The following is a 21,226-nucleotide window of genomic DNA, read 5'->3' on the forward strand; positions in this document are numbered from 1 at the left end:
AATCACTCTTTACGCTCTTCTTCAGGAGTCAAACCAAATTCCACACATGCCTCAGCCATCATGGCATGGAACGCCCCAACATCATCGGGAGGGGAAGGTTGTGCTGGACTACGAGGCTGTTCCACCTCTGTGCCCGAATCCCACGTCGGCGATTAAGAGCCCGTAAACATGGACTCACGAGGCACACTGTCCGACTCAGACTCTAGCAGCTCACCCTCCTCAGGGTAGGAACGAGGACGATCTTCACTCACCGGCAGAGGCCCCGGTAACCCCACCATAGCCGCCGAATGTGGTGGAACACCAGCCGCATCCATGACAGGACCCACCGGAACCACAGGCAGAGGGGGTAACCTAGAATCCAACTGGCCCAACAAGGATTGCAATGTGGACAGAACCTGAAGAGACAACATAGCCTGCGGGTTCACCAGCGGGTAACTAGCTGGACCAGCCCCCACGGCCCCTGACGAAGGTCCAACACACTGCAACCGCAAGGCAGACGGTTGAAACACCTGCTCCCGGTCATCGTCCACTTCCGAGGACACTGAAAAAGTAGCCACCTCTGGATGTAAAATGGCGTCTGGCATCAGCGAGTAAAAGGTGGATGCCTGCCACGTGCCACTCGTCAGCACCAAATCTTCAGTATCCATTGTCGACAACGAGAACAGCATCAGTCCTTTATCAAACCCCGACTCCCGTCGACAAGGATGTCGTCCGAACCGCCACCTGCGGTACAGATTTCCCAGGCGAAGCAGTGTGCTTAGCCCCGCTGGACAGGTGCTTTGAGAACTCTCGGCTAGAGCATGACCTGTGATGGTCCCCCGAAGAGGAGCGCTTCGACAAGTCCTTCTTGGCCTTCTCCTGAGCCGCCTCTTTTCCAGAGCTCGACTTCTCGGGCCTACCTGCAGACCCCCCCGGGAATGGTCCGACCGACCATGTTTGGACGAAGCAACCCCCTTCGACAGGTGCTTACTCGAAGAGGCTCCACCACTCTTTCCGGCCTCCGACCCAGGAGCTGGCCGAGATTTCTTTGCCGCAGGCTCAGCTGACGCCACCCAGCGATGATCCACCACCTGTACAGGCCACTCAGGGGACAAGCTCCACACTGCTCCCACCTCGGAAGCGGCATAGGTGCCATCATTAAGCCAACAAATCAACCGCTGATTGCGGTCCTTAAGGGTCTTCTGCGGAAAAACCTCTACAAATCTCGCAAGAGTACGCAGAGTGATGAGGGTAAAGGCAATAGATGCAGTCCATATGCCCGTCCCCCTCATACACTTTCTTCAGCCCACAAGTCGCACAGGGCCGGAACAGAGACTTCTTCGGACCAGAAGACATCACGAACCACCGTAGTACAAGCATGTGCAAAAAACTCAACGAACACAAGGTGATCCAACACTTTGGAGATGGTTGAAATCTGAAGGGAAGCCGCGGGGCCGGGGATATTTATACCCTATGTCGTATTGGTGGGGTCTAAAGCACCCAAAAAGAATGTTGATAGGATACTGAAGTGTTGAGGTTTTCCATAGGAAAACGCTCATTTAAAATGACCGAGGTTCCCAGCCTGACGACGGGGAATATTCACAGCACGTGAATCCATGAAAGATCCAATGCTGGAGAAACTGCAGTGTCAAATTACATAATTCAAGAGTGCAAGGGTAGTCCAAATAGCAGACGCCATGGTGTGTTACAGGCCATCGTCCATGGATGCAGCAGTTAAATGAGATGAGGTAAGTAGACACCATGGGGATGCATGAAAAATGCCCAAAGGGAAGCAGCAACTTGGCACGAGAGTCAAACATTAGACCTTTCTCTGGTGAATAAAATCAAAACTGCTATAACACCCTTGCCCTCCACCCCTTAGTAGCCTACATTCAATACCCCAAACAATTCACTTTGCATTCACAGTTTTTTTAATGCAATTACACTGTAAAATGTTAACATCTAAAATTCAATGACTCAATCAAACAAGGATATTTGTCAACAGGCTCCTTGGGCAGCATGGCAATACACTTATATTTATTTGTGCATAAACACAACTGTAACACACGCATAACAGTAACACACCCCCTTGACATACTTTCAGCCTGAAACATCGGTCAGTGGTTCGATCACCTACCCAGAGGCCTGCAGTTTCCAATTTGGAATCCCAAAAAGAGCACCAATAATATCTATGATTTAAGTGCTTATAGACTATTCAGTTTGCAATGCACACTTTATAAATCACCAGCATTACATTTGAAAGGCAGAAGAAAGTGCTTCATTATAGCTGCACTGGCACTAAAGGAAAATAAGCTCACACCTTAAGGAGGGGATCTGCATGCTCCAAGAACCAGCCCACCACAGCATGTCCAGCTTCATGGTATGCCACTGTCATCTTCTCTGTCGGCTGAAGAACCTGGGTCTTCTTCTCTAAACCTGATCACAGCAGAAAAGTTATCATATGTATCAAATGCTGCACTTTAAACAGTCCCAATAAATTAGAAAAAAGAAGGCCAAGGGCTAATTTAACAGTGAGTGTACACACCATGGAAATAAAATAGTTTGTACTAAGACAAAGGATATACTACCTGTACTCAAATGTAGGGTTTTAGGGCCATGCTCGAACTGCTGAACTAGAGAAATTAACAAATTACTTGCATCTCAGTAATGTTCTTTCTGATTGATGGATGTTCCTCTCAGGGATTCCACATCTATCAAAATCCTATCCCAGCGCAGCTGTTCTTCGCAAACATTTCTGCCGCTAGGGTGTGCAGTGCAGCACTATGTCTGCTCTTTCCGATGAATCTACGTGCCCTGCGCCAGACATGGCATTGGGACCAGTATGTATTGAGGGGCCACACCCCATGACCTTAGTTCCACCATTTATTCCTAGCACTCTGACACAGAGGGACTGCAGAACCAATGGTGTACTAGCTTTCCGTCAAGGGGGCCAGGCAGTGCCGGCGATGAGGAATCGGTGGGTGGAACAACCATCAGAAATAACATTACAGAGAAGCAAGTTGTTTCTTCTTCTAATGTATTCCTTCCTCCGACGGATTGCTCATCTAGGATAGACTCCCAAAGCAGTAGCAAGGACACCACCTAAACCAGAAAACTATGGAGGACTGCCCAAGCAAAACAGGCATCCTGTCCTGCAATGTAAACCAAGCAGTAATGCTTAGCAAACATGTGCAAAGACGCCCATATTGCTGCCTTGTAAATGTCCAGGACACTGACTCACCTCTTCAATGCAGAGGCATCAGCCACTTCTCTGGTAGAATGTGCTCAGAGACCCTCAGGCACATCCTTTCATGCCAGATTGTAGAATTCTGAAATGCAGAGAATGATCCACTTTGACAGGGTCCGTTTGGTCACAGCAGTGCCAGCACAAGCACCAGCGTAACCAACAAAAAGCTGGTAATCTTCCCTAGTCTCTCCAGTCCAAGAGATGTAGAACTTAAGGGCTGCATGGGGTCCAGATGATTGAATCTTCCTCTGCATTGGAAGGGTGAGGCAGAGGAAAAAAAAAAAAAAAAAAAAAAAAAAATCACAGGTAGATGGATCTTCTGAGAGATGGAAATCAGAGACCAGTTTTGGCGGAAAGGAGGGTCTCCCTCTCAAATTCCCTTTTTCTTTGGAAAAAACAAAGGGGAAGGTAAAACAGCCAACGCTGGAGCTCACTCAGCAGTCTCGCACCTACGAAAATCACCTTATGGGTGAGCAATTTAATAGAACAGGAATGAATGGGCTCAGAGCACCCATAAGAAACGTTCAAACTAAATTCAAATCCCACGCCGGATTCACAAACTGGTGTGCAGGAAACTGGCTGTACAAGCACCGCAAGAACTGCTTAACAGAAGGGATTGTGAAAAACGAGCCCTGTTCCGGGGACCTCTTGAACACGGCAATAGCGGCAAGGTAACCCTCACAGTGCCAATCTGCAGGCCTGTCCGGCCCAAGGAAAGCAGAAAATCCAACAGCGGGATAGCAGGCAGGGTAAAGGATCCAGATCCCTTTCCCGGCACCAAGCCGCAAATTGACCCCATCTGTAGGCATAAATGGATTTCATAGCCGGCCTCCTAGCTCAAAAGAGCACATTGAGGACGTATTGTTTCTGACAAGTCCCACTCCAGGTATCTCAGCCTATCAGTAGCCAAGCTTGAAGGTTCCTGCTGCTGAGTTTCAGTTGGAGGACCCATCCCTTCGACTGGGAGAGCAAGTCGACTCTCCTCGGAAGCCACCAGGGAGGGCAGATGGACATGTCCAGCAACTGCTGATACCACGTTCTCCGGGCCCTTTTCGGAGAAATCAGGATCATCATGGTTCTGAACAGCAGCAACTTCTGAGAACCAGTGGACTGACGGGGATCGGAATGCATAAAGGTCGAACGTTCACTCGAATGTCAGTGCGTCCCCCCAGAGCTCCTTGAGGAGGAATTTCTCCGGAGCAGAGCAACTCACACTTCCTTTGACACTGGAAGCAAAGAGGTCTACTTGAGGAGTTCTCCAAAAGGAGAAGATCTAGCAGAGCTCCCATTCGTAGGAAGCGGTCTGCTCAAGGCATCCACTATGACATTCTCTCTCCTTGCAAGATGGGCAGCCGTCAGAGAGAGACTTATCCAGTGCTCAGAACCACAGTTGCATCACTTCTCTGCAAAGAGGAAAGGAGCCCATACCACCTCGTTAAGGTAGTGAATGGCCACTGTGTTATTAGTCAGGAACAACACAGTCTTATGTTTGACAGGAGGTGTGGAAAGTGACCAGGGTGAGCCTGATTGCCCTCGGCTTCAGCAAACTGAAGTGTGCTCGAAACTCTGCGGACGACCACAGTGCGCTCACCGTTAGGCCTGACAGGTGAGCACCCCAACCAGTCAGAGATGTGTCCGTGACCACCGTCACCTGGGGCCAAGGTTGGCAAAACAACGTGCCTCTCATGGGGTCTCACATCTCCCACCACACAAGAGCCTGAGCCACCGGTAAAGGGTTAGACATGTGGCCCTGAAACTGCGACCATTGGCAACGCAGAAGCCACTGAAGCGAGCTCATGCGCAGCCTCGCCTCTGGCACCACTTGGATACAGCAGGCCATGAGGCAAAAAAAGCGCAAGAAGTCTGAGGCTGGGACTCGTTCCTGGCATTGGAAGACATGAGCCATCTGAAAATTATTCGCCACTCGGTCTTCAGGTGGGGATGCCTTGCCCAGACGAGTGTCCAAGACTGTTCTGATGAAAGAAACTGGGACGGCAAAAAACTTTTTTTTTGCAGATCAGGCTGTGAAGAAGAGTGCATGTGCAGAGAAGACGCTCAGACACTACACTCAGAGCTCAGACAAGCCAGTCATACACATAGGGAAAGACATGGATGCACTTGCTCCTGGAGGTGAGCCGCCACCACCACCACTAGCAGCTTGCTGAAAACCAAAACCCTTGGCGCAGAGGAAATACTGAATGGCAGGAATTTGAAGTGGTAATGCGCTGTTGGCCTACAACGAAGGAACAAGTTACTTACCTGTAACTGTTGTTCTCCAGAATGGGTCTGGCATGGATTCACATGCTCATGAATATTCCCCGTCAGGCCGGGAATCCTCGGTAAAGAAAAAAATCAGTATCAGTTTCGTTTCTGATCTGTCTTTCTCAGTAGTAACCAATCACTGGTCTCTGGGTCATACTGCCCCAAGCCAATGACTGCCCTCTCCCTAAGCCCCGCCTCTGGCAGCCATCTTCAGATTTGGTAGCACGCAATGTGGCAGTATGACCAAGTGAAGAGCCGCAGAGGGGTAGGAGGGAGGGTTCGCATGTGAATCCATGCCAGACCCATGCTGGAGAACAACAGTTACAGGTAAGTAACTTGTTCCTTCTCCAGCATGGGGTCTGGCATGGATTCACATGCTCATGAATATAAGAATACATAGCAGTACACACATGCACAACCAACGGGAGGTGGAAAAGACTCAACATTAAGCAGTACATCAAAAAACTCAACATTAAGCAATTCTTACCTCCTCATCAGGCTCACCTTAGGCAAACAGGTTGCGCAGCACTGCTTGGCCGACCCTGGACTCCTGCCTGGAATCCCAGTCGACGCAGTAGAATCTCGTGAAGGTGTGCGTCGACCTCCACGTAGCAGCCCTGCAGATGTCCAGCAGGGGCACACCAGACAAGAGCGCCGTGGTAGCAGCGATAGCTCTGGTCGAATGGACTCTCGGACGGCCAGGAAACGGTTGGTTTGCCAACCGATGACAGTGCGTGATGCAGCCGGAGAGCCACCTGGAAATGGAAGCCTTCGAGAGAGCCTTCCCTTGGTTCACAGGTCCAAAGTTCACAAATAGCTGTGATGTCTTCCGAAAACTCTTCGTGCGGTCCACGTAGAACTTCAGCGCTCAAGCCACATCCGGCGAGTGCAAAGTCCTCTCGGCCGGTGACGAAGGCGACGGGAAGAAAACAGGTAACACCAAGGGCTCGTTAAGGTGGAAGTCCGACGGCACCTTGGGCATAAAAGAGGGGTACGTCCTCAGCACCACCCTCATGTCGTGGAAAGTCAAGTATGGAGGCTTGCAAGATAGGGTCTGGATCTCTCCCACTCGTCGTGCGGAGGTGATGGCCACAAGAAACGCAGTCTTCCACGACAGGAAATTCAACAGTGCCGAATGCAGGGGCTCGAATGGCGCCCCCATGAGCCTGGTCAGCACCACGTTGAGTTCCCACGCCGGGGCAGGGGCCTTCACCGGCGGGAACGATCGGAACAGTCCCTTCATAAATTCCTTCACCAGGCGATGGGACCACAAGGACGCTCGTCCTGTGGTTCTGGTGTATCGGGAGATCGCAGCCAGATGTATCTTGATGGAGGCGTGAGTCAGTCCAGCCTTGGCCAGCGACAGTAGGTACGGCAGCACTTGAGGGGCCGTAATCGGTAGAGGGTTAATCCTCTGTGCACGGCACCAGACAGAGAACCTCTTCCACTTATGTCCGTAGCACTTGAGAGTTGAGGACGCCCTGGCCTTTGCAAGGACCTCTCTGCAGTCAGCCGGGATATTGTACCCTCCAAACTCTAGTGCTGCAGGAGCCAGGCCTGCAAGTTCAGCGACTCCGGGTCGTGATGAAGTATGGCGCCTCCTTCTCTGGAGAGAAGATCCGCGTCCGTCGGTAGCTTGACTGGTGACGCTGACAAGTCCAGAAGGTCCGGGAACCAGATCTGCCTCGGCCACGCCGGTGCGACGAGGATCATCCTGCACCGGGACCTCTTGAGCTGGTTGACGAGTCGGAGCAGCAACAGCAACGGAGGGAACGCATAAAGGAACAGGCCGTCCCAGGGGAATGAAAAAGCATCGCCCATTCTCCTCGGCTGGGGAAACCTGCTGGCGAACCTCTGGCACTTGGAGTTCATCGCCGTCGCGAACAGGTCGATCTGCGGTTTTCGCCCCCATCGTCGGAAGAGTCGATCCACTTGATCCTGATGTAGTTCCCACTCGTAGCACGAGCGCAGCTCCCTGCTGAGTGAGTCGGCGATGGTGTTCTTTATCCCTGCCAGATGAAAGGGCACCAGAAACATCCCTTGGGCGATGGCCCAATGCCACAGATCCTGGGCTTCCTTGGAGAGGGCTGGGGATCTGGTTCCTCCCTGCTTCCGGATGTAGAACATCGTGGTGGTGTTGTCAGTGAAGATTCTCACCACCTTGCCCTTGAGGGACGTGAGAAAGGACCTGAGGGCCCAGAACACTCCACGGAGCTCCAGGATGTTGATGTGGAGCATCTTCTCCTCCGGGAGCCAAAGGCCTCTCGCGTGAAGTTCTCCAGTGTGCGCTCCCCACCCTTCCAGGGAGGCATCTGTCGTCACCGTTATCTGGTGCGATGGGGCCTGAAAGCCTGTGCCCGCCGTAAGATGAGTGCGGGTGCCCCACCACCGGATCGCTCGTCGGAAGGTTTCGTTGAGCGGGATCCTGTCCTCGAAGCTGCCCATTGCTTGGATCCAGCGGGCGTCGAGGAACTCTTGCAGAGGGCGCATCCGAAGCCTGCACAGGCGCACGAGATATATGGAGGAGGGCATAATCCCGAGGAGGGACTTGATGGACCTCACCCTGGCCACGTCCGTGGCCAGCAGACGCTGCACCTTGCCCAGGATGGCCTTCGTCCTTTCCTCCAACGGCGAGGCCAGACGCGCCACTGTGTCGAGCTTGGCTCCCAGAAACAGTGCGACTTGCGACGGAACCAGGTGGGATTTGGGAAAGTTGGAGCATCCCAGGTCCGTGAGCAGCTGGACGGTCTTCGCTGTGTGATCTATGGCGAGCTCCCTTGTCCTTGCTCGGATGAGCCAGTCATCCAGGTAGGGGTAGACGTGGATCCCCTGCAGGCACAACCGCGCCACCACCGGTGCGAGGCACTTGGTGAACACGCTGGGTGCCGACTTCAATCCGAACGGGAGGGCCTTGAACTGGTAGTGCCGCCCTTGGACCACGAACCTGAGGAACTTACGGTGTCCTTTCAGAATGGGGAAGTACGCATCCTCCAAATCCAACGACGACAGGAAATCGCCCTCCTCCAGCTGTCCCAGCACGTGCTGGAGGGTGAACATCCGGAACTTGTGTGCCTTGATGTACTTGTTCAGTCGTCGCAGGTCCAGGATGGGGTGCCATCCTCCTGTCTTCTTTTTCACGAGGAAGTACCTCGAGTATACTCCTGAGCCCCGGAGCCTCTTCGGGACAAGCTCGATGGCACCTTTTTTGAGCATCGCCCTTACCTCCAATAGCAGCTGAGGGATGTGATTTTCCTTCCTGGCCACGGGTGGAATGCGGGGGCACTTTTTTAGAAATTCGAGGGCGTGCCCCTGGGTCAGGGCGTCCAGCACCCAACGGTCGGTGGAGATGGACTCCCACACGCTGACGAACTTCGCCAGCCAGCCTCCCACCGGGGTGCTTCGGTGGGGGCCCGACACCGCTGTCGGTTCAATCTTGCTTGGAGAACGCCTTGCCGCCTTGGCCTCCCTGGCGACGATAGCAGGGCCCACCCAACTTGCCTCATCCTCTATAGGCTTCCTGCGACGAGGAGCGTGCCGCTTGGCGGTACGTAGAGGAGCCACCGCCAAATCCCTTGGAGACACCCTGCTTGCCTCCCGTGCTCCGAAAGGACGGCCTTCGTTGCTGGAGATTGCCTAGGGCCTTAGCGGTCTCCGTGTCCGCCTTGATGGCTTGGAGGGACTCATCCACCGTTTTCCCAAACAGATTTTTCCCGTCGATCGGCATGTCCAAAACCTTGGCTTGTATGTCCTGGTGGAAATCTGTCGCCTTGAGCCACCCTCGTCATCTAAGGCAAACGCTGTTGCCTAGCTGGCAGAAACCGGTGTCGGCAATGTCCGTTGCCACCGTAATGGTGTGGTCTGACGCCACTTTGCCTTCTTGCAAGATCTCCAGGGCCTCGGCCCTCTTGTCATCTGGTAGGAAGTTCAACAGGGGGGCGATCTTGTACCATAACTCCCTGACGTAGCGGGCCACGATCGCGAGGGCGTTGGCCACCTTAATCGTTGTTGCCACCGACGAGATAACTTGTCGTCCCATTGCATCCAGCTTCTTTCCTTCGCCGTCCGGCGGGGAAGTTGACGTTGAGGCCGATGCACCCCCCCGCCCCACTTTCTTCTTGGCCGCCGCTGAGACGACCAAGTCAGGGGTCGGTTGTGCCCTAAGGCACAAAGAGGCCGCATCGGGGACCCGGTACTTCTTCTCGTGCCGATCCCTCTTGGCAGGCGTCATAGATGGGTTCTTGAGAAGGGCGAGACCCTCGTCCCAGATGTCATCCAGCAGAGGCACAGCAAGGACTGTCTTCCTCTTGGCCTCACGCCGTTGGTAAAGGAAACCTTCCTTCTCTTCGGGGCAGAGCTGAAAAAGCTCGGATGCCCTGGCGATCATTGCATGGAAAGATCCGATCTAGTCGGGCGGGGAGGCCTGGGCTGGCGATGGGAGCTCCGTCCCGTCATCACCGCCGTTGTCGTCGGTACCCGTCATGGCCGTGTCCGTTCCCGTGTCATCCCCAGGGACGGGGGACGTGGTTAAAGGCTGAGCAGGCCGGGTGGGCTGAAAAGGCGGGGCTGTATGGATCTGTCTTCTCTTGTTCGGGGGGCTTTCCGCAAGGGCCTGGGTCTGGCTCTGGCTCCTCCGTTAAGCCTGGTTCCGGATCCTCCGTCGGTGGTAAGGGCAATCTCGTCCTTATCTCTGAACATAAGGATTGTATTGCCAACAAAATGGCTGCCGAGTTATCCTGCGGCTCTGGAAGCGACGGGTGACTAGGACCCTCGCCGGTGCCGTCGTCACCTTCAACGGGATCTCTCCCGTGGGGACGGGCCTCTTCGACGCCCTCGTCGAGGCCCTCTAAGACTTCTACCAGCTCCTCCTCAGATGCTGTGTCCGTGTCCACAATGGCCACCTCCTCTTTTCCCGCCTGGGTCTTCACAGGTTTTTTTTCCGATGGGTCTGAAAGAGGCTTCCCTCCATGGAGGCAGGGAGACTCTGGGGCCCGAGGTCGCCTCCACAGGCTGTGCCAGGGCCGCCATGACTTCCTCGATAGAGGCCTTAGCCGGGTGAATCAAGGCCTTGGGCGTGCTTGAGGCCTTCACCGCCTTGGGCGTGCTTGAGGCCTTCACCTTGGGAGGAGGGTCACCACCTCGCTCCTCCTCGGCTGAATCCTTCGAGATCGACTGGGGCCTCTTCAGAAGCTTACCCGGGTTCTCGGATTTCCTCTTCCCCGAACCAAAGCGTTGGCTCGTGGTTGATGGTGCCGGGGAAGGCGTGCCCTGCCTGGCAGCCGAAGAGCCCGACCGTTCGGCGCTCCCGGTGCCCACGGACTCGCGGTGCTTTGCCTTCTGTTGGGCTCCCGTCGCCGGGGCGCCCTCACGGGACTTCGAAGACCGCTCAGACGACTTCTTCTTCTCACCCGGCGGGCTCTTTCCTTCCAGCCAGCTGGAGAGACGAAGGTGTCGGTCCCTGATGGTCCGTTCCAACATGTTCCTGCAAAACGCACAGTCCTTCTCCACGTGCGTTTTGTCCTCATGAAGGCAGTAGAGACATTTCGAGTGCTCGTCCTCCTTGAACACATTCTGTAGCTGGCATCCAGGGCAAACCCTGAACAGCTTTCCGGGCGTCGATCTTCCTTTGTCCTGGGCCATGTTCGGGTAGGCCGCAGAAACTTTTGGAATCCTCCAAGAAGCGTAACTCGACGAAATCTTCACCCTTGAGGGGCGTAGAAAAATCCGACACGGATCCCAGTTAATCGGATGTAGAGACGGTGGAACTTGAGGCTCCATTTGACCGAAAAATGAGAAATTCTCTTTGAAAAAGCGCGAAAACGCAGCAAAAGCTCGAGAGATAAACACGAGGACTCTCAACACTTGAGCGTGCGGTAAAAATCTGAAGATGGCTGCCAGAGGTGGGGCTTAGGGAGAGGGCATTCATTGGCTGGGGGCAGTATGACCCAGAGACCAGTGATTGGTTACTACTGAGAAAGACAGATCAGAAACGAAACTGATACTGATTTTTTCTTTACCGAGGATTCCCGGCCTGACGACGGGGAATATTCATGAGCATGTGAATCCATGCCAGACCCCAGGCTGGAGAACCTCAGGTACTTCCTGTGTCTCTGATTAATCAGAACGTAGAAGTAGGCATCCTGAAAGTCTAGTGACGCCATCCACTCTTTTAGGTCGAGAGCTTGCAGTATCTGCGCTAGGGTAACCATATTGAACTTGTCCTTACGAAGGAACAATTTCAGCAACCACAGATCCAGATTAGGAAGCAAGCTTCTGTCCTTTGGCACCAGCAATTAAGTGGAGTACCACTCCCTGCCGTGTTTTGAGCATGGTACCAGTTCTATCGGACTCCTTAACAGAAGTTGATGGACCACCGCCAAGAGGATAGGCTCCGGAGGCAGAGTGGTGGGCTGAGGCCTGTAGCCAGGGGGATGCAGGGGCAGGGGGGAAAGACCGGGGGGAAGGGGTTGCTGAAAGACAATCCTAATGAATCACCTGTTTGTAAGGCCCATGTGTTGGATAAGGTCTTGGACCATTCGGAGCCAAGCAGGGAACGGGTCTCTCCCACTGGTGTTGAGTGCCGGAACCTGTCAGTGAGGTTTTGCACCCTGGGGAGCAGAGGGGACAGATGCCGGAGCTGCACCTCCTCTCTGGGCACCCCTACCTCTACCGCTCAGGAAGTATCTGCCTTGCAGTCTACCTGTGGGGGCCTGACCACGGCCTCCAGCAGCATAGGTAGAGTAGGGATGCGCGGAAGTCTGTTGCACAACCAGCGCCAAAGACTGTTGTGGCCTTGGACAATTGCACCTTCAAGAGGGTGTTGTCCACCTAACAGCCGGTTCTCCAAGTCGGCCACAAACCCAGATGTCATCAACCAAGAGTGATGCCGGAGTACTGTCCCTGCGGCTATGGACCTGCCCACACAATATGCAGTGTCCAGGCCTGGCACCTGGCAGGGAACCGCCCTGCCATCAGCCACTAAAGCTTAGACATCATCCCACATCCCTCACTCAGGGATGTGATTGGCCGCTACTGCCACAGCAGACCACAGCTCGAAAGAGAACTTGGCAAGAACACATGAAGCGTTCATCGCACATCGGGAAAGGCTGCCCAACGCCAACATCTTCATACCCTAGATGCCAAGTCTCTTGCTCTCCCTGTCTGGATGGAGGGATGGTAAAGTGGATGTTTTCAAGTTTGCTGTCACCGCCTAAACCACCAAACTTTCAGTGAAGGAATGAGAGGAGAGAAACGCTGTATCTACTGGTGCCTGGTGATGGCTTCTTGTCAGATCCCTGTTCACTGCCACAGCAGAGGCAGGCTTCTCAAACATCTGTTACAGGTGCCTCCACTGCTACATTGAAGGGTAGCAGCATCTCCTTCTTAGGGGCATCATCCAGGATATCACAGAGATTGCACTGTATCTTAGATCTGAATGGAGCAGAATACCCAAAGTTCTCCGACACCCTGGCCATTACCTGCATGAGGTGCTTGTCTGGAGTGGGAGCCGGCAAGACCAACATCTCTGGTGACATGCGTAAGCCACCGGCGACTCGCAGGTCCTCAGCTAGTCCGACCACATCCTCACATTCCCCGTAAAGTTCCTCTCTTCCCTGGAAACCATAGGCTCCAACCCCTATGGTATCTGTCACCTTCCTTGTCGTAGATGGAATACATTTTCGTCATGAAGGCATTTCTAGGAGGCTAAGCATACTCGCGGGAGCTTCAACCACACAGACATCAATCAGCGCAGAGGACGTCAAGACCGGACCTGGTACCAGGACCGCGGCGCCCATAGGTAGGGTCATCCGGTGCTTGGACCCCCTCAGTCATCAATGGAACCAGGCCAGAGTCGAAAGGCATGTAGCAGTGGACTCCAGCAGGTTCCCTATTGGTCACCACAGATGCAGTGGGACCTGTTGGCACCCTGGCCGAATCTAGAGGCACCAAGGCCAAAGGCAATGGCACCCTGGCAGAGATGTGCATCATATTTAGTGGAAATGCCTCCCATTCCTCTTTAGTGGAGGAATGGGTGGAAAAAGTTACTTGTACCTGCCATTCGAGGGACTCTCTCCTTACAGGATGCACAAGAGGGGTGAATGAGAGGAACCACTCAGGGAGGAGGACCTCTGACCTGTGCTGCAGCTTCTTGACCTTTTTCAGGACAGCTCTCTGCGCTGTGCGACCTACAGCGAGACAGTGGCTCCACACTCTTCATCTTGTAGAGGAAAGTGAAGAGTTTTGCCGCTCTTTCTCTGGGGGTCTTCGAGTGCATGGACTGGTACGACTCGCAATCCTGCCTGTCGGGCTGATGGCCCAAACAAAGACAGATCCATTGTGGATCCGAAACTGACATCCGACACATGCAATCTGCACACGGCTTGAATCCCGATGCCTTAAAAATAGTCGGCTAGGCGTAGAGAAATTTGCTTAAGTGAACAAATTCCAATCAGCGAACAGAGTGCACGGAAAAAAGAAACTGAGATCACAGGGGTGCGCCGCCTCAATATATACTGGTCCTGAGTCCAGCTCAGGGCAGGTAGAGGTTGTCAGGCATAGAGCCAACGCAGAGCTGCTCTGTGCAACATGGCAGTGGAAAGGTTTCCCAAGAACAGCTGCGCTGGGATATGCAACGGGTCAGAAATGTGAGGCGGACAACTTTCTGAAGATTTTTCAAACGTTGCCATTTTATTAAACTCAAAAGTCTGGATAAACGCCTCACTATCCCTACACTGACTAGAATTTCCCTGTCCAAAATAAACTAAACACTAACAAATGGTTTCTGTCCCTCACACTTATACACGCACCAAATCAATAAGGAAATATATGTCAATTCAACTACAACGTAACAGTATAGTTCATACCACAACAGCTGCTTCTGATAACCTGGGCGAACTTCAAAAAAGATACAAAAATAAAAGTGTAGGATAGTGTTCACAAGAAAGAAAGAAGTGTTCACAAATGATAAGTCAGGATGTTATAGCCAGGGGGTCTCCCATCCCCATGTTTTAAGCATGGGACAAGGTGGGACTCCTGAGCATAGCACACTCTCAAGCTTTCTTAGCACAAGAATACAGTTCCGTTCTCCGGTATCAGGATCTTCGGTTGTTACGTTTCTTTTCTATAAAAAGTCTTGCCTCTGAGGACCCAACAGGTTCAAAATAACCAAACAAAAAGTTTCTTTCTGTAGGTATGGTGGGTGATGGCTTTTCACCCTTGGTTCCCCCTCTTCCGGGCTCAGACCCTTCTCGAATAGCAGCCTCCCTCTGTCAGGTTCACTACGGCTTTCATTCACAAGATTTCTCCTTTTGCATTCACCAGTCATAATGTCTTTTCAAACAATCTACCATGGACATTCCTCCGTCGGGTTCACTCTTGTCATCAGTGTTCTCTGGGGCATCATGCTTCGCCCGTTTGTCGGGATCCCTCCGTCGTGTTCACTCTTGCCAACTACACAGTTCCTTCTCCTTTCCCACTATGCAGAATTAGCCTCCCTTAGCTTTCCAATTATGTGCTGATCAAAGACTCAACTGTACAGGGGGTTTTGCTAGACCCCTGTATGACTACTTTGAACTTTTCCTCGCAGCTCTCCTAGGCCCTTCTGGTATCTATAGTTTCAACAATAGGGGAATCAACCAGAGTCTCTCGAGTGAGCACCCGCGTGGTGCTGGACCCCTCAGCAGCTGGTTTTCCCCTTAATTGTTACACTCACCTGGTATCCACGGGGACCCCACCCAGCTCTGGTTGGATGATTTGAACTCTCGAATCCTCTCCCGGTCCCTTGGTGAGGCCTCTGGTTAAAGATGGGTCTGCAATATAGGAGAGCTGGATTCAATACCAGACTGTCTTTATGTTTTCCTGCCTGCCTTGGCCTCAACTCCTTCCTCCCTCTTGGGCCTTCACCTTACATTAATATTGTAAAAGGTGGATTCTCCGTCCTGCTCCTCGTGGCAGGGGAGCGTAGATGTGGGGGGCGAGCAGCGACCAAGTTACTTCACTGGTGCAAGCCCCCCCTGTAGAATCCAGGCCTGCTGTGACTCCGTAGGTTTGCTGCTTTACAATCTTTATATGCAGTTCTTTTGTTCCTCTTAGTTCGAAAAATAATGTCTTGCTTCTTTCCTTTTAGGTATGGAAAGGTATTTTGGTGTTGTCATGCAGTTTGAAGATGAGCATGGGCCGGTAGGCGAAAGCGCGGTGTGCGCAATGCTGTCCGCTGAGTTATGCGCTGCACTGTTTCGCCTTTTATATTGCTAGCTTGTGTCTTTTCTCTCCTTGCAGGTTGCGATGTTCCTCGCCGAGCGCCATAATGTTCCAGCAATGATACTGACCAGGAGAGGACTACCCAGGTAAGAATTGTGTGGCTTTCTTCATTCGGGAGGAAACCTGAGTAAACGCTTAGTAATGCTGTCTTTCTTTCTCCTCTTTCCAGGTTATGGTATTCCAGGATGCATGCGGTGCCTGATGATGGAGTTCGTACCTTCCGGTGAGTGGAACTGAAGTCAGCGATGGATTGAAGACAGGATACTGTTCCAGGTAAGTTTCGTAGTGTTCTTTCCCTCTCTGCAGGTCCTTGGTTTCAGGTAAGCTGGCGTCAAAGAACTGGAAACAGTGAGCATTACGCTGCCCACAGCAGAATAACGCAAAGCATGTTCTGCTGTTTTGGTGCGGTTTAAATAGTCTCAGGTAAAGTAGTCCAGGTAAAGTAGTCCCAGGCCTGCCACACCCAAAAGACTAGACCGCATAGCTCAGTTCCTTGTAACTGAGCTATGTGTGTGCCTCCATGTTAGCTGAACCCCCCCCCCAACCCCCAAGTTAATTAGTCCCAAGTAAATAGTCCCATTCTAATGTTAGTCTTCATGATGGTTACGAGCCTGGCGCCAAGAGAGCCTTGGATGAGGTTTTAAGGCCTTTGACCTGGCCCTAACTGGAAGGCTGACTTGCCAGTGAGGGCCAGGGGAAAGGGTCATGACATTAATTTGCCATTCGCAACTTTCGTTCAACACAGTTCGGTTTCTTATTGGTCCTCCCTCCGACTCACCGGCTGTGATGATCCGCTTGGCTTTTCGTGTCTCTGGAGTCAAGGACGGTACCAGAGTAGCAAGAGTCTCTCCCTGCCCTGATCATCAGTGTAGGAGGGCTCTGTGTACCGTTGACATCTGCTGCAACATACGCTAGCTATTGTTCGCGGTCTAACAACTCCTTTCACAGAGGCTTCATGGGTCTGTGTGGTAAAGGGCTGGGTTGCTTCTCTCCTCGTCGCCCCTGCTGTTCTCGACGCTTTTCTCCTCTTCTTGAACCGCCGCCCTAGTATAGTTGTCGTGCAGGTTGCCTTGCTCGTAGTGTGCTCTCGTGCGCCACTTTTTATCCCTGTGGGGAAGGGCTGTCAGGTGTGTGTGTGTGTGTTTCTGGTCAGCTGCCTGACTTTGACTGACCCTTGTGTCAGGTAAACGACTCTAGTGTTTGTCCGTTGTCTTTCGTGGTGTAAGAAAGTATTTGGGTCAGAAAAGGGGCAAGGGGTAGAGTGTGCGAGTATCCTACATGAAAGGATGGGGAAAAGGTGTTATAAGAAGGGGATACCGCGTCTCACCAGTCGGTGTCCCACCTCCACTTCCTGAGGACCCTCATCCAGGTGATCCTCCCGCACTGGTCCACCACCAGGAACTGGATCCAATAGCAATGGCTATGTCATGGCCACCTGGATGACAGATCCCCAGGGACTATTAAGTGAGACAACTTTAGGTTTCTCATATTCCCCGTCCTCTGTTCGGCTTCAAGATGCACAGGCGGGCAGGATCAGGTACAGTATGGCACAGGAGCTGCTATGCGAGATTCCGACCAGACTAAGAAAGCACAGCTGCAGCAGCTCCCAGGTCACTGGAATGAACACCAGAAAACCAGCTTCTGAGACGGTCATGGTAACACAGGGATGCTTGGGGACCCAGTTCTCGCACTATGACGCAGCATACCATCTTGCAGCCCTAAGGTGCTGGGACGACGAAATTCATCATAAGGGTGCTTTGTTTGGTAAGCTAGGATTCCCCAAAGTATGTGTCGAAACTCGCAACGGCGACGCTCCTGCACAGTAACCTAGGTTCGAGCTGGACAGCCCACTGGATGGCCCAGGAACACTTCCGAACATACTCACTTGCAGGGTTACCAGGAGGCGCCGAGGGTGCTTGGTCCCACCATGAGTTCGACGCACCTTCGCAGGTCTTCTGAGATGAGGCGCAAAGCAGGCCTTCACAGGGAGAGCAGCAGGATTTTGGTGCCAGACTTCAAGTGCGTCTCAGGGTCATTCCCAGTTCTGCTAGGCTTCTCAGGATATTTGGCTCCTTTCTTCAAGAGAGTCTGGGAATGATTCTGTCCCCTTTTCTCATTCTAGGTTTCCTAAACATCTGCTCAGTGTGTATGATGAAAAGAATAACATCATGGACTGGCTGACTGCATTTGAGTATGCTTGTGAAGTACAAAAAGTAGTGGATGCCGACAAGATTGCATGATTGTTTAGTCGACTACCCCACTCAGACTGCAGTGCTATTGTGGAAATGCCAAAGGCTGACAGAAAAGACTTTGCAAAATTGCAATGCTGATGGGTTGTCCAGAATGTTTAACCAATCTGACCGGGAGACCCATCCAGGGGTGGAATAGTTCCCCTGTCCTTTTTCAGGGCTGGGGAAGGGGCGGGTTTTAGGAAACATTTCCCTAGAAGCAACTTTTACTCCACAGTCCATGGATCCACAAACATTTTGTACTCTCTAAATATCTTCAAGCATTGGGCAGGAGTCTTCCCAAAATTTAAGGTGAGAGTTTGCTTCAATTTTGCAAAGTCTTTTCTATCAGCCTTTGAAATTTCCACAATAGCACTGCAGCCAGAGTGGGATAGTCGACGGAGCTGGTTTCGTCTCAGGAGGCTGGGTCAACCCATATTTGGCCTACCTGTCATTTTTAACCTTCCATTGATCCTCACCTAGGTGGCCTGCACTGGCTCTGTAGTTCCTGCTTTGCTAGCCCCAACCACTTTGACCGCCAAACTGTTTGTCCCCAGGGTTAGTCAGCGGACTTGGTCACAATAGCCACATATTTCATTGCCAGTAGATTATGGGCTACCAACGACATAATATTCAAATCCCAAGGTGGATAACGAGCGCAAGCCTGTGAAAGAAACCCTTTTAAAACCATTAAAATGCCTCAACCATTGGATTAGATTAACAAAAGGGATACTAAAAAGAAGGGTCTGCCTGGTTATGGGGCCAGGAAAGTGGTGATGAACTGGGCTCGGTGCCACCCCAGGCCAGTGGGTGTTAGGCTCATGGGCGGTCTGGAGTGGATCCTCTGGTCTACCCATCTTGGTCTCAGTCACATGTCAGGGATACATTACAGTGCCACAATAAGTTGCTCTCAGGGCTAGTTTTCACCAGCAACAAACCCCACCCTCCACTCCCCCTAACGCACTAGACCAATAGTGTAAATCAGTACTGAGAGCACTGGCTCTGCCCAAAACACTTCAGACCCAGCAAGAGAATACTTTTTTATCCCCTCCTCCCTGCCCCGCCCCAGCCCCCAAATGAGTGGGGTGAGTCTAAAGCTCTCCCTGAGCAAACACAAAACTACAACGTGGGCAAAAAAAGCTATCCCTTCATGGCAACTGCTTCATTTGAACTTGCCAATGGCAGATAACGCTTGGTTACTGTTGCAGTGTCAGTTCATTTGAGTGTACTCTGGGGTTCCATGGATACAATGTTGCCAGTTTGTGACTTCCTGAATGCCGATAGTTCAGCAAGATAGAAAGGTTTTAAAAACAAGGCATAGGAGTAGTTGGAAGCAAGAGGTTGTGAGCAGTTCACTTTGGAGTGGCAAGGAGGCTAGAAAGTGGTTGGAAAAAGAAATTGGAGAAATACCGATGGTGGAGACTAGGAGAAGAGTGGAGACGGTGGAAGGGCAAACCGCAGAGTAGGAGGAAGGAGACAGAGGAAGCTGCTCTCACATCTGGAGGGAAGGATTTGGATTGGCGGTGCTTAGAGCCAAGAGGAGAAATCAGGAGAAGGGGAAAAGAGAAAGATATTTGAGCTGAAGAGACCAAGGAGAAGATGGTTAAACCGGAGGATGCTTTAAAAATGGGATCAGGGCAAGGAGAACGCATAACTACAAGAGATGAGATAAAGAGGTGAGGAGGAGGAGAAGAATGAGGTACTACGGAATGTCAAAGAAGAAAGTGCCAGTGATAACCAAATAGGGGTCTAGATGGTTACTATGGAAAAAGGAAAGCAGAACATGGGCTTGTCAGGATCTATGACACTTTGGGAATGGCGAAAGAGCCTGAGGATTAGAAAGGTTTTTTACCTCCAAATACCTACAGCAGGGTTGAGCGTAATGACCAGTGGGCCTACCGGGACCTCAAAAAGAACATATTGTCAGCCAGCTGGTCCTGACGCAAAACACAATGGATGATGGTTTTGGCATTTCTTGCACATAATCAGCGACATCCTGATATCTATGAAATCCAAGCAATCACAACTGTCAGACAAGAAAGACATGCAGCGGACTTAAAACTCCCCATGGGCTCTGACTTGTGTTTCCTACCAGACACATTGAATAGAAGGGAGTGAGCAACTGCCTGAGGATCATGGACCTACAGAGCAAACCCAATTATGGAGTGGTCTTGAATTGTTGCCCAGTGTCCTCAGGGACCCTGAAACAACGTTTTCTGTTTAATAAACACCCATGAACCTTAGAACTTGGCTCAGAGTCAATCAATGTTGATTCCTCAGCCTATAACACTACCTTAAACCACATTGAGGAAAACAATTGCAACATGGCCTGTCGGGTGGATCCTAGGCAGTCCTCGAATCACGGTTGAGAGGAAATAGTCCAAATGGAGAAGTGACTGCAGAACCAATTCTTTGAAGCATGATTAACACAGTGATGCGAAAATATATTTTCCTCTTGGAATACACCAAGATGGTGGGACATAACGGCATGTAAATCAAGAGAAGATCAATACCACCTATACTATTACTAAAATGTGCTGCTCTATAACCATAGACTTTCCACTTCTATGAGAACAAATGGCCTCACATTTATCAATGAGCAAAATACATGTTCAAAACAATTCCCCAAATTTCTTCTGAAACACAAATATCATTCTCCTTAAGTGAAGTGCTTCTTTCCAATGCCTGCCCTCAAAATAATACACTCTTCCCTCTCGTACTTTGCATAAACAAAAGGCCTTTTTTCGTGTTTTTGTAAACCAACACATTCAACTAACCCCTCGATCCTAAACACATTAGTAGATTCAACGTCATAAGGTACTATATAAAATATAGGAAAAGTTAATACTGTGACTTTATATCCTTACCTCCAATGACACGCTCGATAGCCTGCTCAAAGTTTTTCACATTTACAGAGCCCCTCAGATATCGAGCAGCAATCAGAGCAGCTTCATTGCAAACATTGGCGATATCAGCACCTGAGAAGGACAAAGCATGAAAGGGCCTTTAACAATGACAACTTAAACGGGAGATATTGCCTCTGGCACTTAGCCTAAGGATTCTGCCGGGCATGTTTCTGCGAGGCCGCTAGCTCATGGTGGGGGGCATAACACCCAATGTTATCCAGAAGTCCATTTTGACACGATTGAAGCGCAAGGAGTGCACAGGCTAATAGGCAATGAATAGCTTAAACCAGAAAAAAGGCAATGGTTACTAGATGAGACTGTAAACTCTTTTTACATTTATGATACCT

General features: G+C 51.5%; 1 protein-coding gene across 1 annotated transcript in view; it reads right to left on the reverse strand.

Moving 5' to 3' along the window:
* LOC138525055 (mitochondrial inner membrane m-AAA protease component AFG3L1-like) overlaps positions 1 to 21,226 on the reverse strand; it is a 587,730-nt gene that overhangs the window by 83,908 nt on the left and 482,596 nt on the right. Inside the window, exons 13-14 of the mRNA XM_069635555.1 lie at positions 20,841 to 20,951; positions 2,300 to 2,415 (exon numbers count right to left, since the gene is read on the reverse strand). Coding sequence (XP_069491656.1) covers positions 2,300 to 2,415; positions 20,841 to 20,951 — 227 coding nt within the window. The remainder of the gene's footprint in view (positions 1 to 2,299; positions 2,416 to 20,840; positions 20,952 to 21,226) is intronic.

Source organism: Ambystoma mexicanum, chromosome 1q (assembly GCF_040938575.1).
Source record: "Ambystoma mexicanum isolate Mex_15411 chromosome 1q, UKY_AmexF1_1, whole genome shotgun sequence".
In the NCBI taxonomy this organism is placed as follows: Eukaryota; Metazoa; Chordata; class Amphibia; order Caudata; family Ambystomatidae; genus Ambystoma; species Ambystoma mexicanum.